General features: G+C 36.9%; 1 protein-coding gene across 2 annotated transcripts in view; it reads right to left on the bottom strand.

Annotated features, from left to right (window-relative positions):
• Positions 1-13,569, bottom strand: part of PRKN (parkin RBR E3 ubiquitin protein ligase) — a 696,970-nt gene that overhangs the window by 446,729 nt on the left and 236,672 nt on the right. For both annotated transcript variants that reach the window (XM_048296680.1, XM_048296679.1), the window contains exon 4: positions 4,780-4,898. In XM_048296680.1, the coding sequence (XP_048152637.1) occupies positions 4,780-4,898 (119 nt within the window). The remainder of the gene's footprint in view (positions 1-4,779; positions 4,899-13,569) is intronic.

The following is a 13,569-nucleotide window of genomic DNA, read 5'->3' as shown; positions in this document are numbered from 1 at the left end:
GTCAGCCTTGCTCTGATGCAGTGAGCAGTACCCTTTCCTTTCTCTGTCACTGAGGGAGGACACAAGTAACTAATTCCAGGAAAAAAAATGTGATCTGAAATGAGCAGTGGTGAGAGGTTATGCACTGTGGAATGGAGTTTTACAGTTATGTATTTAAAAAAGAGAGATCAAAATAAACTGCCTTCTTATTTTATATTGTTGTAAAATCTCTGCTAAGTTTACATTCATCAAAAAGAAATCACCCTATTAAAATAGCTTAAATGAAGATAGGAAGCAAGATCTCAAAGCAAATTACTGTGTTACAGATCATTCTGTTCCTAGGAAATTTCAAAGTATCAAATTCCAAACACTGTACTATCATCTATTAAGAAGACCACCTACACCATTTATGAGCTATTATTTATCAGTCACTGAAAGGCACTCAGAATTCTGACTCTTGTGCAAAACTGTGATGTACCACACAGCCTATGCTGACAAGCCACCCAAATCACAAACCTTTCATGGTTCCGGAGAAACAAAATTCAGCAAATGTCCATTTCTTTGTTAGGTTTAAGATGAAAAGAAATAGATGTAAGCAACATCCTTGATATGACAAATGATGGAAGAGCAGTTCTGTGGCAGAGACAGTATAACAAAATCTGTGAAGTCAGGAGGCTCCTCTGGAGAACAGAGGGCAGGGACAGCAATGGGACAGTGCGCACCAGACGTGCTGTAAGTGTCAGAAACTAAATCCCATCTCAGCTGGAAGGAGTTAGATCTGAATGTAACTCCTCATGTCTGAAAAGGTCTGACATAATGATGTGAACACTTGCGAGTATAGAGGAGCTATGACAAACTCCTTTGGTGCTTGTGCTGGATGATATACTGAAAACTCAGTACTAACTAGTAAGGACACAAAAGAAGAACAATGACCAAGTAGTGGTAAGTCCCCACACAAGAAATGGCCTCACCATAGCACCTGTGCCTGAGAAGGGAGGCCCGAAGTCTATTTGCCACACTTCAATCCAGACTCTTACTCTGGTTGAATGCTGCATTATGACAGATACCAAATCAAATGTTCACATCTTTTTTTACCAGGAGTACACACAGAGTAAGTTACTTTGGGAAAGTGTGGGTTTGTGTGTAGGTGCGTATCAGTTTGCAGAATCAGGCCTTCCATTCACAGATACGCGTTTTCCTTTTCACTAGAGAACTAACACTGTGAATGTTAACACTGTTACAGTTCCAAAAGGACTGCAAATGTGACTGCTATAATCAGACCTTTTTGTGTGGGCTTTTCTTTTTTTGTTTGAGTTTTCTGTTGCTTTGTTGTTTGGTTTGTTGTTGGGTTTCTGGTTTGTTTTTGGTTATTTTTCTGGAAAGAGGAATACCCTAATTATCTGAATAATGGCTGCTAAAATTTTCAAGCTATGTGAAAAAACTTACTGGTAGGCCTGTAGGTGGCCTACATAAGACTCCCACACTCCAATCTTTCCAGATATCTTTTGTGCTTGATTAATTAGAGAAACTACGGAGATGTGATATTTTTACAGTGACTGATGTTTTCTTATAATTAAATTAACCTGCATATATCTCCCATAAATCATTAGGTCATGAAATTCTTGTAAAGTGCCAGGTAAGTGCCAACTGTAAAATTACAAATTTAATTTTTAGATGGATGTCCTCGGTAAAAATAAAAACAGTGGGCTCTTTTATTTCACAGAAATATCGTATCATAAATCTACTCTGAGCATCATATATTAAAATAATGCTATGCAAATAGGCATGACTGCTAATATAGAATCTTTAGAATAAGACTACTTAAATGAATAAGTAATATTTAAAATGTCAGTCAACAAACCATGAAAAAAGAAAGCTCGATTTAATTAGGCTGGTCATTTGTGGCTTAGGTAGTCAAAGGATTAGCATGTAGAGTAAGTGAAGGCTGCACAAAGCTTTGCGCAGGTTTTACACAGGTATTCACTTTCATCTCAATAAAAGCTTTAGTGTAACAAATGCTGGCTTACAGCATGCTTTGGTGCTTATGGCACAAAGGAGCTTCTCAAGAAACTTGCTGTGTTGCCATGTAAAGGTCAGGCACAGTTTACCAAGACTGCAGGGAACAAGAGATGAAAAAAAAAGGGGCTTTGCTGACAGATCTGTAGTATAGTTGTAAAGACAAATTTTTTTAATAGTTTATGTCAACTTTATTTTGACTAATTTATCTATAAAAGGAGAATAACTACAGTACCAGTAGAGAGGATATCTATCTGCAATCAGTGGTACAGCCCAATGGGATTGGAGGGGAAAGACAGAAGGTTTGGGATAATACACTAACTTGAACTTTTTTTAACCTTTTCAGCAGACTTTGCCTACTGCAGACTGCAACGCATTGAAGAAAGCAGGGCAAATACAACTCACTTGCTGTGAGAGCCACACTTTTACCTGGCCTTAACACAGAGAGGTCTCTGCACATTAAGTTTCAGTACATATTAGAAGCCACCCCAGCTGGAAATATTTTCTTGTCTTCTTGGAAGGTGGACCAGAAAAGAAGGTGGGGCAGGCACATGCAAAGTCTGCACCTACTCTTTATAACCACAGGAGTGAGATAGATTCTGTGTGTTTATAAAACAAACTGACTGTTGCATAGCACATTCATGACATTAAGAGTGCCCATATTGAAAACACTGCACTTTGGAAGCCCAGAGGACTGCCAGCCCAAACTGCAGGGACAGCATGCTCACTGTTCCTAACTACTGTGTTCTGCTTCAATTTGCGAGGAAAAGAATGATAGCAGATTTTCTTTGTTTTGGGGAGAAAGTATCAAGAATCTTACATGCAAATTATTTTCACAGCCAAGCCAAGCATTATTTGAAAACTGAAACAGAATAAAATTATCATTTTAAACTCCAGAAGATATCTCCTTTCCCTCTTTTGTATTTTTATGCTGAACTACCTTTTCAAATCTTCTGAAAGTTGGGATTTTTTGAATCAACCTTGAAAATTGGAACAGCTTCCACTAAAAGTTTCCAGCTACTTTCTTTTCATATGTACTGTAAAATATGCTAATAGAAAAAAGCAGCAGCTGTAATCTGCTCATTCAATTGAATTTATCAGCCTGCATATATTAATTGTGTCATTGACCCCGTATTTGCCAAAAAGAATGTAGGCCTGCATATATTCCAGGCAATCGGAAGTTATTTATAGGTATACCATACTGAAACTTTTTAATATGGCATTTCCACCATGGAGTTCTGAGGAATTTCTAGGAGACAATACAGAGTTGGTGTCTTTTGGGGGGTTTTTTCAATCTCCAAACCAAAGAACAGTGTTTAGTAGATACTGTAAAAGCTGAAAAGTTTGGAAATTTATTTAGGTTTATTTAAAACTAGAATGCAGTGACCCCAAATCAAACAGCACAGATGAGAAAGTCTTCATTTCCAAAAGCAGACATGCTGAAGGAAGCTGCCGAGTGTAGCAAAGGACTCATGTTGTGTGAGGTAAATGGAATCCAAAAGATTCACACTCATCTTGTGATAACAGCAATGTCTTTCTGCAGCACTGACTTCATGTATTCAATCTGAATACAATATTGTCTCTGTTTTTATCCCTCCTACCACTGGAAATGTACATTAATGGTGTCTTCTGTCTTGATTGATATGTAATTTAAGCCTATACTAATTACCAATATTTAAATACAAATTCTGAGAGAAAAAGAATCCCCCTAGATGTGTTCATCTGAAACACCACAAAATGCAACACTTCGAAGCCTCTGAAATAAATCAGAGATAGTTGGTTAATCCAGGAATAGCACACAAAGCTTGAGGGGGATTGTGGTTGTGGGCTTTTTGAATTAGATGTGTATAAACATGGTATGGTTTATTCTTTCCAAGGAGAATAGGACCTGGGTTTTTAATTGCTATTTTTTTACAGTGCTATTTCATGTAAAGACATTGAAGCACTGTGCCACATTGAGAACACAAAGCTGAAACTTTAAACCACAGCAGAAGACAAATCTAGACATTTGAATGTGGGCTAAATATGGAAGTTCCCCCCCCCCAAGCTATAGCATGGTATGGCTCAGTCTTCAAAACCTAAGCCTCTCACATAAACGTGGTTGACAAGCACTGATTTAGGAGAGAGGAAGGACTCTCATTCAACAGTAACATAACCAGTGAAAATTAGCAGCACTCAGACAAAAAAACCCTTTAAAACTTTAGACTACTGCACATTCAAGTCACTCCCCAACACTTTCTCATTTTAGTGTGCAAACCAAACTTGAGAGATCTCTTACCAGTTTTCTGTTCAAGAACAACGCCTTTACCTTGACTTTACATGCTGCAGCTGGAGGGATTAATATTTTCAACTACACATCCATTCAAAACCTTCTGGCCTTAGCTGATAATGTTCACAACTTAGATCTGAATTCACGTCTTTCTGTGGCCTTAACAACAGCTCCAAGCTTTGAATAAACATCTACCATCCCCTTTTTAGCACACATGTAGTTCTATAAATTGTGCATACAATCAGGTTAATCCTCAGTCCTTAAAATAAAGAGCTAAGTATGTCTTTCAAGGACTGGAGCTCTAGTCTGCATGATGTTCCTTGTATATGCTCCAAATAATGGAAATAAGTGAGTGAAATTTTCAAAATCCTTTGAATTACTCTTCTCTGCTATAAACAGCAAGAAAAAAAAAGTAGGACTACATATATATATAGCCATATGTATGCAAATAGAAAAGACTAGTTATATCATCTCCATATACCCCAAAACCTTGAAACAAATCCAAAAAAGCTTACCCTTGCCAACGTCAGGGTTCCTTGTTTACACACGCTGCAGCGGACCCTCAGTTTTCCAGGCTTCACAGCTTGGCAGAAATCTTTGCAAAAAACATAAAAACTGTTGTAACTTGCTGCACCTGTCAAGAGGAAAAGCAAACAAACAGTAAACAACCACTTATGATGTATACTGAAAATCAGTACCAAACTGTCATGAAAGCTTTCTATTTCACTCTGTAAGTGATAAGTTAAAAGAATTTTAAGTTCTGAAGACAGCTTTGTGATCATCTTATCTTGCCTGATCTAGTTCCTAACACCTTCCAGTAACTCCTGCTTCTTGATCAATAAGTACAGGTGAACTACACTGTAACTCCTTGAAAATGCATCCAGAGCTTACCACTGGTGAGCACCAACTGAAATCCTTGGCAAGTGATGTATGACATTAATTACCCCAGTCCTCCATAATTTGCATCTCACTTCTAGTCTAAAATTGTCTACCTGCAATTTTTATGAGGTCAAATTGCATGAAAATTTCTTTAGATGAAGCTTAAAAGATGAATTTGACCGATATCACAAAAAGAAAACAAATATTTAATTTAGCAAACTTACTTCTATTCATGGAAGACTGGAAGCCAGTTCTTTATTCTTGCTGGCAGCCTTATAACCTAGCAAAGTTTGCAAACTGCTGCCAAGATATTAGGCCAAGTAAATTTTCAAGGAAAATGAAATGAAACACATTCTGTTCTGTGAAACTATGGAACAGAATGTGATATGCAGAGAATTGTGAAAGCCCAGTGCAATGCTAATGAATTTCATTTCACAGGAAACAATGATCACTGTTTTGAGTGAAGCACTTTTTAGAATAGCTATGGCTATTCCTTACAAACTGTTGGAATATCCCTGGCATGGTTTTAATCTATACTGGACAGCTCCAAGTTCAGAGACTCAAGCTTATCATCAGAAGTTGTAATGAGACCAGAATAAAGTTTCAAACAGAAATTTCTCAGTACCAAGAGGAGATTTGACACATTAACAGTGGTGAACTTCAGAATCAGTAGCAACCCCTTAGAGATGAAAATTTTTTCACTGTCTTTCTCCCTATTCTCTTACTTCTCCCTACATTCTTCAGCAATATATGTTTTACGTACATTTGAACCCTAGCACACTACCACAGTAAATACAACCTGGAATAATATTTTTAAACATGGCTGACTTCCTTTATTTTCACACGTCCCTCACACAGTAAAGGGTCACACCCTGTGTTATGCCAATGCAAAATGCCAGTCAGTTACGTTTTATACCTATTCATGGCTGTCCTGATTTAAATGTGCTCTAGTATAATATAAATGTAACTCAAATATAATTTGAGTTTCCAAAACTCAACCTCAGAGAACTGTGTCATCCAAAAAATCTTTTTTTCTAAGAAAAAGTGTGCAGATGTCTACAAGGAAGATGTACATAATTGAAAGAAGAAATTTTGTAACACTTTTTCAATTTTTCAGGAACATAAGCCACATAAGAGTAGACCAGTGATGTAACCAAAACTAACTTTAGCCAACTGATCTGTCAAGTGTTCTCACTATGCTTCCTTGGAAAGTATTAACCACCATGGCAGAACATAAAGTATTACAGAACTTAAATTGAATCCAGTTTTTGTGGAAGAATGACACACACCCATACATTCACACACTTACCCACTTTTCATATGAATAAATGCAACTCAAAAGGCTGAGAGCACACTTCTCAAATCAGTCTAAAACGCAGTTCTGGGATTCAAATAGTTAAATTAAAGAAAAAAAGGCTTATGCTGAACTATTTAATATATGGTGCAATGTTGAGAGGTGAAACTTAATATGACAAAGTTTTGGACATCTGGATATCCATTCACTCATATTTTGCTGGAGGCTCTGATTACTGCAACTGAGAGCACATCTTAGACTTGATTTGATGTAAAATCCACAACAAAAATTGAAACTATGGTATTGCATATGAGAAGGAGGACTTAAGTCACTTGCAAGTGACTTAATTTTACTTTTGGCAGCTCCTCTATGCAGGATCAGCAAAACAGTCAATAAGACTAAAGGTCAGTGCCTTTAGCACAATTCAAAGGGAATGCCACATGACTTAAGTAAGCAAGAATGCTATTGCTAGTAAAGTTCCACAATAAACAGGATGATTTCAGCCACTTATTCCTGACTTGGTCTCAAGAGCAAGAAGTGAGACCAGAGCCCATTATCTATTCTGTTGCCACCAGTCCTCTCCCATTGTTCCAATTCCATATGTGGGCTGTCTAATGGGACTACTGAAACTGCTGCTTCTATTCACGCTTACCCTGAGTAGTTCTGCCCTGCCACTGCTCACTGTCCTAGTTTAGTCCTACACTCCAAAATGATTCCTGGCATGACTCTAATGAAACCCTCCCAGTTAAACAGAACCATCTTATTGAGTACATGAGCCCTTACAGCATACAGCAATTTGTTAATTGGCTGATGCCTTTCCTGACCCAGTCCTCCACTCCCTGATGTCTTGTGTCCCTGTCTCACATTTTATGCCAAGGATTAAAATTTATTTCAAGGATTAAAACATTTGAGGCAGGAATCATGCTCTCTCTCTCTCTGCTTTGTGTTCTAAGCTCATTCCATCTGGACCCAAAGATAAAATTATTTTATTGATAATAGTCTGCAAAATATTCACAGGATAGTATGGCATAAATCAGCATGACTGAATACTGCAGTAAAAAATAGTAGTCATAGGAGAGGCCTAAAATAAGACATATTGCTGATTTACTATAGAGGATAAATCTTATGCATTAGCTTGATATTTGCTCTGTGCAAAAATAGACTACATTAGCTCAATATTCATTTTTCTTAGCACTTTCAATTTTGTCTTCCGTTTTCATGAATATAAAAAGTCCCCCCAAACACATTCCCTGCGCACAAATTTAAAACACAGGAAACAAATTTATTATATAATGGGTTGGAGCAGTTAAGCAGCACAGATCTATTCAAAGACAGAATAACTTTAGAAATATCTGCTATAGCAAGAAAGCTGGAAGGGCACAACACAACAAGAGGAATGCACTGATTTTAGAGGGAATGTGTTAAATGGAGATATTCTGCAACCCATTCACCATTTTATGCAGACATGCTGATCACATTCTCACAAAGTGCAGTTACATCATTAGGTGGATGTCCTGAGCAGCATCACCAGGCAAAACAAAGACTTAATAAAAAATGCAAATGCTGTAAGTTGGCTTACAGTACAACACTGATGGCCAGCATTAAGCTCTTTACTGACTTGTTCACGGCACTGATTATATTAGCATGGCCCTTGGCTGAGACTGCATCCCCTTGGACCCCTTTTCAAAGAGAAACTGAAAGACACAGGAACAAGGAAATCTGTTTTATGCACCAGCTCTGATGTATCAATATTAACAACGAAGGTAATTATGACACTGTGCCAGTAATCACTAAAATTGCTGCAGAACCAACCATATAGTAAATAAATGAGAAACACACCTTTTGGGTGTATGACTTTAATAAGAATTCAGAAAACAATCCCTACTTTGCAGTTTTCACTTCCAAATATTATCATATAAAATCACTTATTACAGGCTAGTTTTAGGAAAATGCTTAATGGTTTTCTCCATGGAGTTCATTTAATTATGCTACCTTAACTGGCCAAAAAAAAAAAAAAAAAGTAGGATGAGAGGAATACAAGAGGCCTCTCACTTATGATCTGTGTCAGGACCTGTCTTCTCACCCCAATGAGACACACTCTCTCTTTTCTACCTCTTCAAAGTTAATTTCCTCACAAATATCCCATCACCCCCCCCCCCCCCAAAAAAAAAAAAAAAAGTCTTAAAACTGTCCTCTCCCTTTAGTGTTTTATGTAAAAAGGGGAAGTAGTTTTCTCTGATGTGTATCCCAGTGCTTTATACTGTCTCCCCATCTAGGTTTTCAAGCTCCTTAGGACTTGAATTACTTCCTTATTTCTGTGTTGTTAATGACGACCATGCTGTGGGAGCTTTGTGCATGTTAGTGATAGCACAGACCAATTATTTTGATATCCGTGACTAGTTAACGAGAAAACATTAGTCATAATGACTATAGACTTGATCCTGAAATCTCTAATCAGTCAAAACACCCATTATCATCTCTATGACTGTATAAGTGAATAAAATCTGAATAGGGATATTTGTAGCAAACCTACTGTTTTCATTTGAACTGCATTTTCATATAGATTATAACGATTACTGAGTCTTTCCTACAATCACCTTCTTAGGACAGAGCTACAGGAAATCTTTCAACAGATTGAAAACTACATAAAGCTAGCATAGTTTCAGATTCTATTATATTTACATTTAGACTAGTTCTAATTTGTAAAATGTAGACTGACTGTCTGAGACCTCAGACTATATTTGCAATTTGCACCCATATAATGAAAAATGCACAGTTAGAAGTGAACAAAAAAAAGTATTCCAACTGTGTTCACTTTAAGGACTTTGCTTGATTCAACACAGTAGGAGGAAAAACATCTGAAGTATAAATGCAGAATGCTCAAACTAGCGAAAATTTTCAAAACCTAAGTTTAAGAAAAGTGTGGAGGTTGCACTTCTGCACCCAAAAAAAAGAAATTACTTATAAGATCCCATTCACTTCACAAAAATACAACTGGTGTGTTCTGCCTTTAAACTTTTGTTCTTTAACCACTTTTCTTTGCCTGCAAAGATTTTACAGAGCACACAGTTTTCCTCGCCAGACCCATGTGTGTGGATGCACACATTTATAAAACTTTTCTACCTGTTCTAGATGATACCTAGTCTTTATGATGCCTATCTAATTTATAAATAACTATATAAATAAAAATATATAAATAAACATGAAAATGTTCATTTAAGAGGTAGATTCATCTAAACTGACTGTGCTATGTTGTAGTGAGAAAAATTGACACTTTCATGGTTTGATTCAATTCATCCTAAAGTAGATATAAAAAGATATAAACATGCCAGATAAATTGTGTCTAAAAGGGTCTGTTTCTCTCTATTGTGGGGATTTAGAACCACAAGGTGTGGTAGAAATACCTGCTTTGCAAACCTCTAAAATTAGGGAAGATGAACCCCACTTGGTGGTGCCATGCACAGGAACTCATGACAAAGAGCTGCAGAATTCTGAAGTATGCATAACAATAAGAAACAGAATAAACCTGAAAAACACACAACAAACCAACCACAATTCTTTTTCTTGAGACTCAAATATGACTTGCAGAATGCCTATGGATCTCAGATAATTAATGTATATGGAATACACAGCTATTTAGAAAAAATAAATGGACTTGTCACTGTTACAAGGACTAAAAATTTAGGAAGAGTTGAAATTTGGCTGAAGAGAGTGTAATGCCCAAGAGGTGGAGTATCAGAAGTTACTTGATAAAGACAACGGGGCACATATCTTTTTAATGCCTTTTCAGTGAAAAATGCTGTGTGAGAAAAAACAACCAGGAGATGTCTATGAATTAAAAAAATGCAAAAAGCACAGCACTTGATCTATCTTAAATTCCTGGAATTCAGGAAATTAGTATATTAGGCTTTCTCTTCCAATCATTACCATGAAAGAATCCACTTTTCTGAGCCCCAGTATCATTTACCTTCACTTTCTTTTATATTTCACCCAAATCCTTCATTATCTTGTTACCCATCTAACATCTGCAATTACCTTTTCCCTGTCTCATTCCCTTTCCTGACCTCTATATAAGCTTCACCTTTCTCTTACTTCTCACAATATATCTTTCTCTCCTTCATCTTGCTTTCTGATTTTCAGACAAAGGAGCAAAATTCAACATTAATGTTCGTATTAACAATAAGGGGTAAAAGAATCAGAGAAAAAAACCCAATTGTTATGATTCTGTCAGACAGCAAAACATGGAATAAAAAAAGAAAAAAAAAAAAGAAACCCCAGAAATTTCATGAAACTGCTGAAAGCTTGGCAATAAATACATGGGAGAAAAACAGTGATACAACAACAAAGTGTTCAAGACTTAAGAATATCAAAAGATCTCCAATAAAATATACTTCTTGTGCATGAGGAAACCACTATGCACCAACCATAATATTCCCCACAAAGCTCCACCCTGAGCTGCTTTTTACATCATTGAAGGGACCGAGGGTGACCTGTGGTGATGACAGCTGGCTAGGACTGCTTTATTTGCAGCTGAAGGCAGTGACTTCTGAGTTTAAGCCTAAGCACATCAAGGGATGCTCCAGTAGTCTGTGCATGGGTGGCACAGATCATGCAGTCTAGGTTTCAGGATGAGCAGCAGATCCAGCTGAACACAGTGTCAGCAAATAAACTAAGAAATGTTTAAAAATTAAACCAGTGGTCATCAAGAAAGTCCATAAGGACAAGGCTGATGCCAGGTCAGGCCAGAAAAACAAGAATATACAAGATATACATCCAGACACAGCATACTTAAAAACATAGCCCAGGGATGAAACAAAGGTAAGGACCTGAACTTAAATGTAACTCGTGGGCCAGTGGGCCCACTGAGGATGTGTGAGGTGAAAACCTCTGACAAGGCTTCTGGCAGCTCTTTCTCACACAGCTCTTTTGATAAAAGTGTGACCCAAGGTTACACAACTGCCCCTTTCACAGCTGGCTAAACGCCCAAGGAGGGAGGGAGGTTGAAGAAGTCAAAATCATGGCTACTCCTACTGCATTGCTTCTCTGTATTAGCTCCCTAATTACTTCCAGGGTCCCAAAAATCCCAGCTGTGCTCAATTTATGTTGTCCAGATATAGGTAATCTAACATATCGATAGTAATTACAACTATGAAAGGCTGGAAACCAGCAGCAACAGTATTGCTGTTAGCTTTGTTACAGCAGGTCTGTCACCCTAATACAAAACATTCTGAAAAAGTTTGTTTTTCAGAGCACCCAAGGAATACGTAATGAGGTAACAAGGCTTATAGAAGATAATTGATTTATTCAAGGTACTTAAACTTTATCCTTAGAAGTGGTCAAGGCCTTCTTGGATGGGGCTTTGACCAAACTGGTCTGGTGGGAGGTGTCGCTGCCCATGGAAGGGGATTGGAACTAGATGATCTCTAAGGTCCCTTCCAACCCAAATAACTCTATGATTCTATGATTTAAAAAAAAACAAAAAACCTTTCTCATCAGTTTTTTAACAGAAATTATATTGTTACTGAACGAAAAGCAAAATTCTGTTGTGTTCAAATACATAGTTAAAATACAGGAAATAAAGTTCAGGAATAAATGATCAGTTTTCTCAGTACAGCCCCAAAAGAAAATTGTTCCAAGACTTGAGTATTCACCATCAGAAAAAGAAAAATGAACGGTGAAGTGACAAAGTTTGCTGGTGATACGATATTTTTCAGGATAGTAAAAATTAAGGCCAACCGGAAAAAACACATTGAAGACCGCAGGATGCTGAGTGACTAACAGTAAAATGAAAACTTAAATTCATTGTAGATAAATGTGAGGTGATGTACATAGGAAAAATAATTTTACCCATACAGTGATGGTCTTGACTAGTTATTACCACACAAAAATAGGATCTTGGGGCTATAATAGCTAGTTCTATGAAAATGTCAGCTCAATGCTCAGTAGCAATCAAAAAAGTAAATTGAATGCTAGGAATTATTAAGAGAGGAATCAAGAAGGAAAAAAACCCAGCCAAACAAAAACCAACCAAACAAAAAAACCCCACCCTAGAAAACAGTGTTGTACAAAAGCTATAAAAGTCCATGATGTGCTCCATTTTCAGTAGCATGTGCAATTCTCTTTTCTCTGCATTCATCAATTCCACAGATACATCTTTCACAGGACTGTCCATTAGTGTACTAAATAACTTGCTAGTGCTTTTATTCTAACATTTCAGTGTGTCACAAAATATTGCACAATAATAGTGTACCACAGAAATTGTTTTTTCAAATGACCTGTGGTACTTCTTTTCATTTTCAATGCCATACATGTCAGGTTCCTCACTCTGAAGCTCCCACAGAACTAGAATTTTAATGACAATTTACTTTTCTTAGAAATGAGAGATGGAAATGACTCAGGAAAGATGTATCTATAACTCAGTTGATACAATGTTTTTCAATACAGACAGAAAATACCAGTACTTTTAAAATTGAACTATTTAGTTTCTGAAATGTTCTATTTAATGACATGAGTAACTCATTATTTCAGTAAAAGCAATATTTTGAGGAAGATCCTTAGCTGGTTTTGAAAGTGAAAACATATATATTGACAATCTATCTCTTAAAGGCTTGTCCAGAAAAATGGAAAAGATTGTGTGAAAATGGCACTTTACCATGCTCTGTTATCTCAACATAATGGCATGATCATTGCGTCATTTTTACATAATGCAATGCCAGGACTATATTGTAAAGAGTAGAAATGCATTTTTAAGAAAAAGCTCAGCTTAGAATTTCACATATTCTGCTCACATATGCTCTAAACTGGAATGTATTATATGCCGCAGCACCTTTTTCCATTTAGAAGATGGTTTTCAAAATACAAACCTAAGTCAAAAGGTTTCTTTATCTCTTTAAAACATTGAGCAAAAGGATTTGGGAAGAAGGGATACAGTTTTTCCAGGCTATTAAAACCAGCCTAGGTATTTAAGCAGTGGGCAGTAAACAGCAGCTCTTTATAGCAATTCAGCTGTGACACATGCTAAGAGCTAACTTCCTTCTGGGGAGGAAGGAAAACACAGAACAAAGTATTTCAGGAAAAGAAGGAAAGACAGACAAAGAGAAAGACAGAGTGCACTCTAAGCTCAGAGCTTGAA

The sequence above is a fragment of the Corvus hawaiiensis genome, chromosome 3, assembly GCF_020740725.1.
Source record: "Corvus hawaiiensis isolate bCorHaw1 chromosome 3, bCorHaw1.pri.cur, whole genome shotgun sequence".
In the NCBI taxonomy this organism is placed as follows: Eukaryota; Metazoa; Chordata; class Aves; order Passeriformes; family Corvidae; genus Corvus; species Corvus hawaiiensis.
The sequence above is the reverse complement of the archived record's forward strand: the minus strand, read 5'-3'. Positions and strand labels throughout refer to the sequence as shown.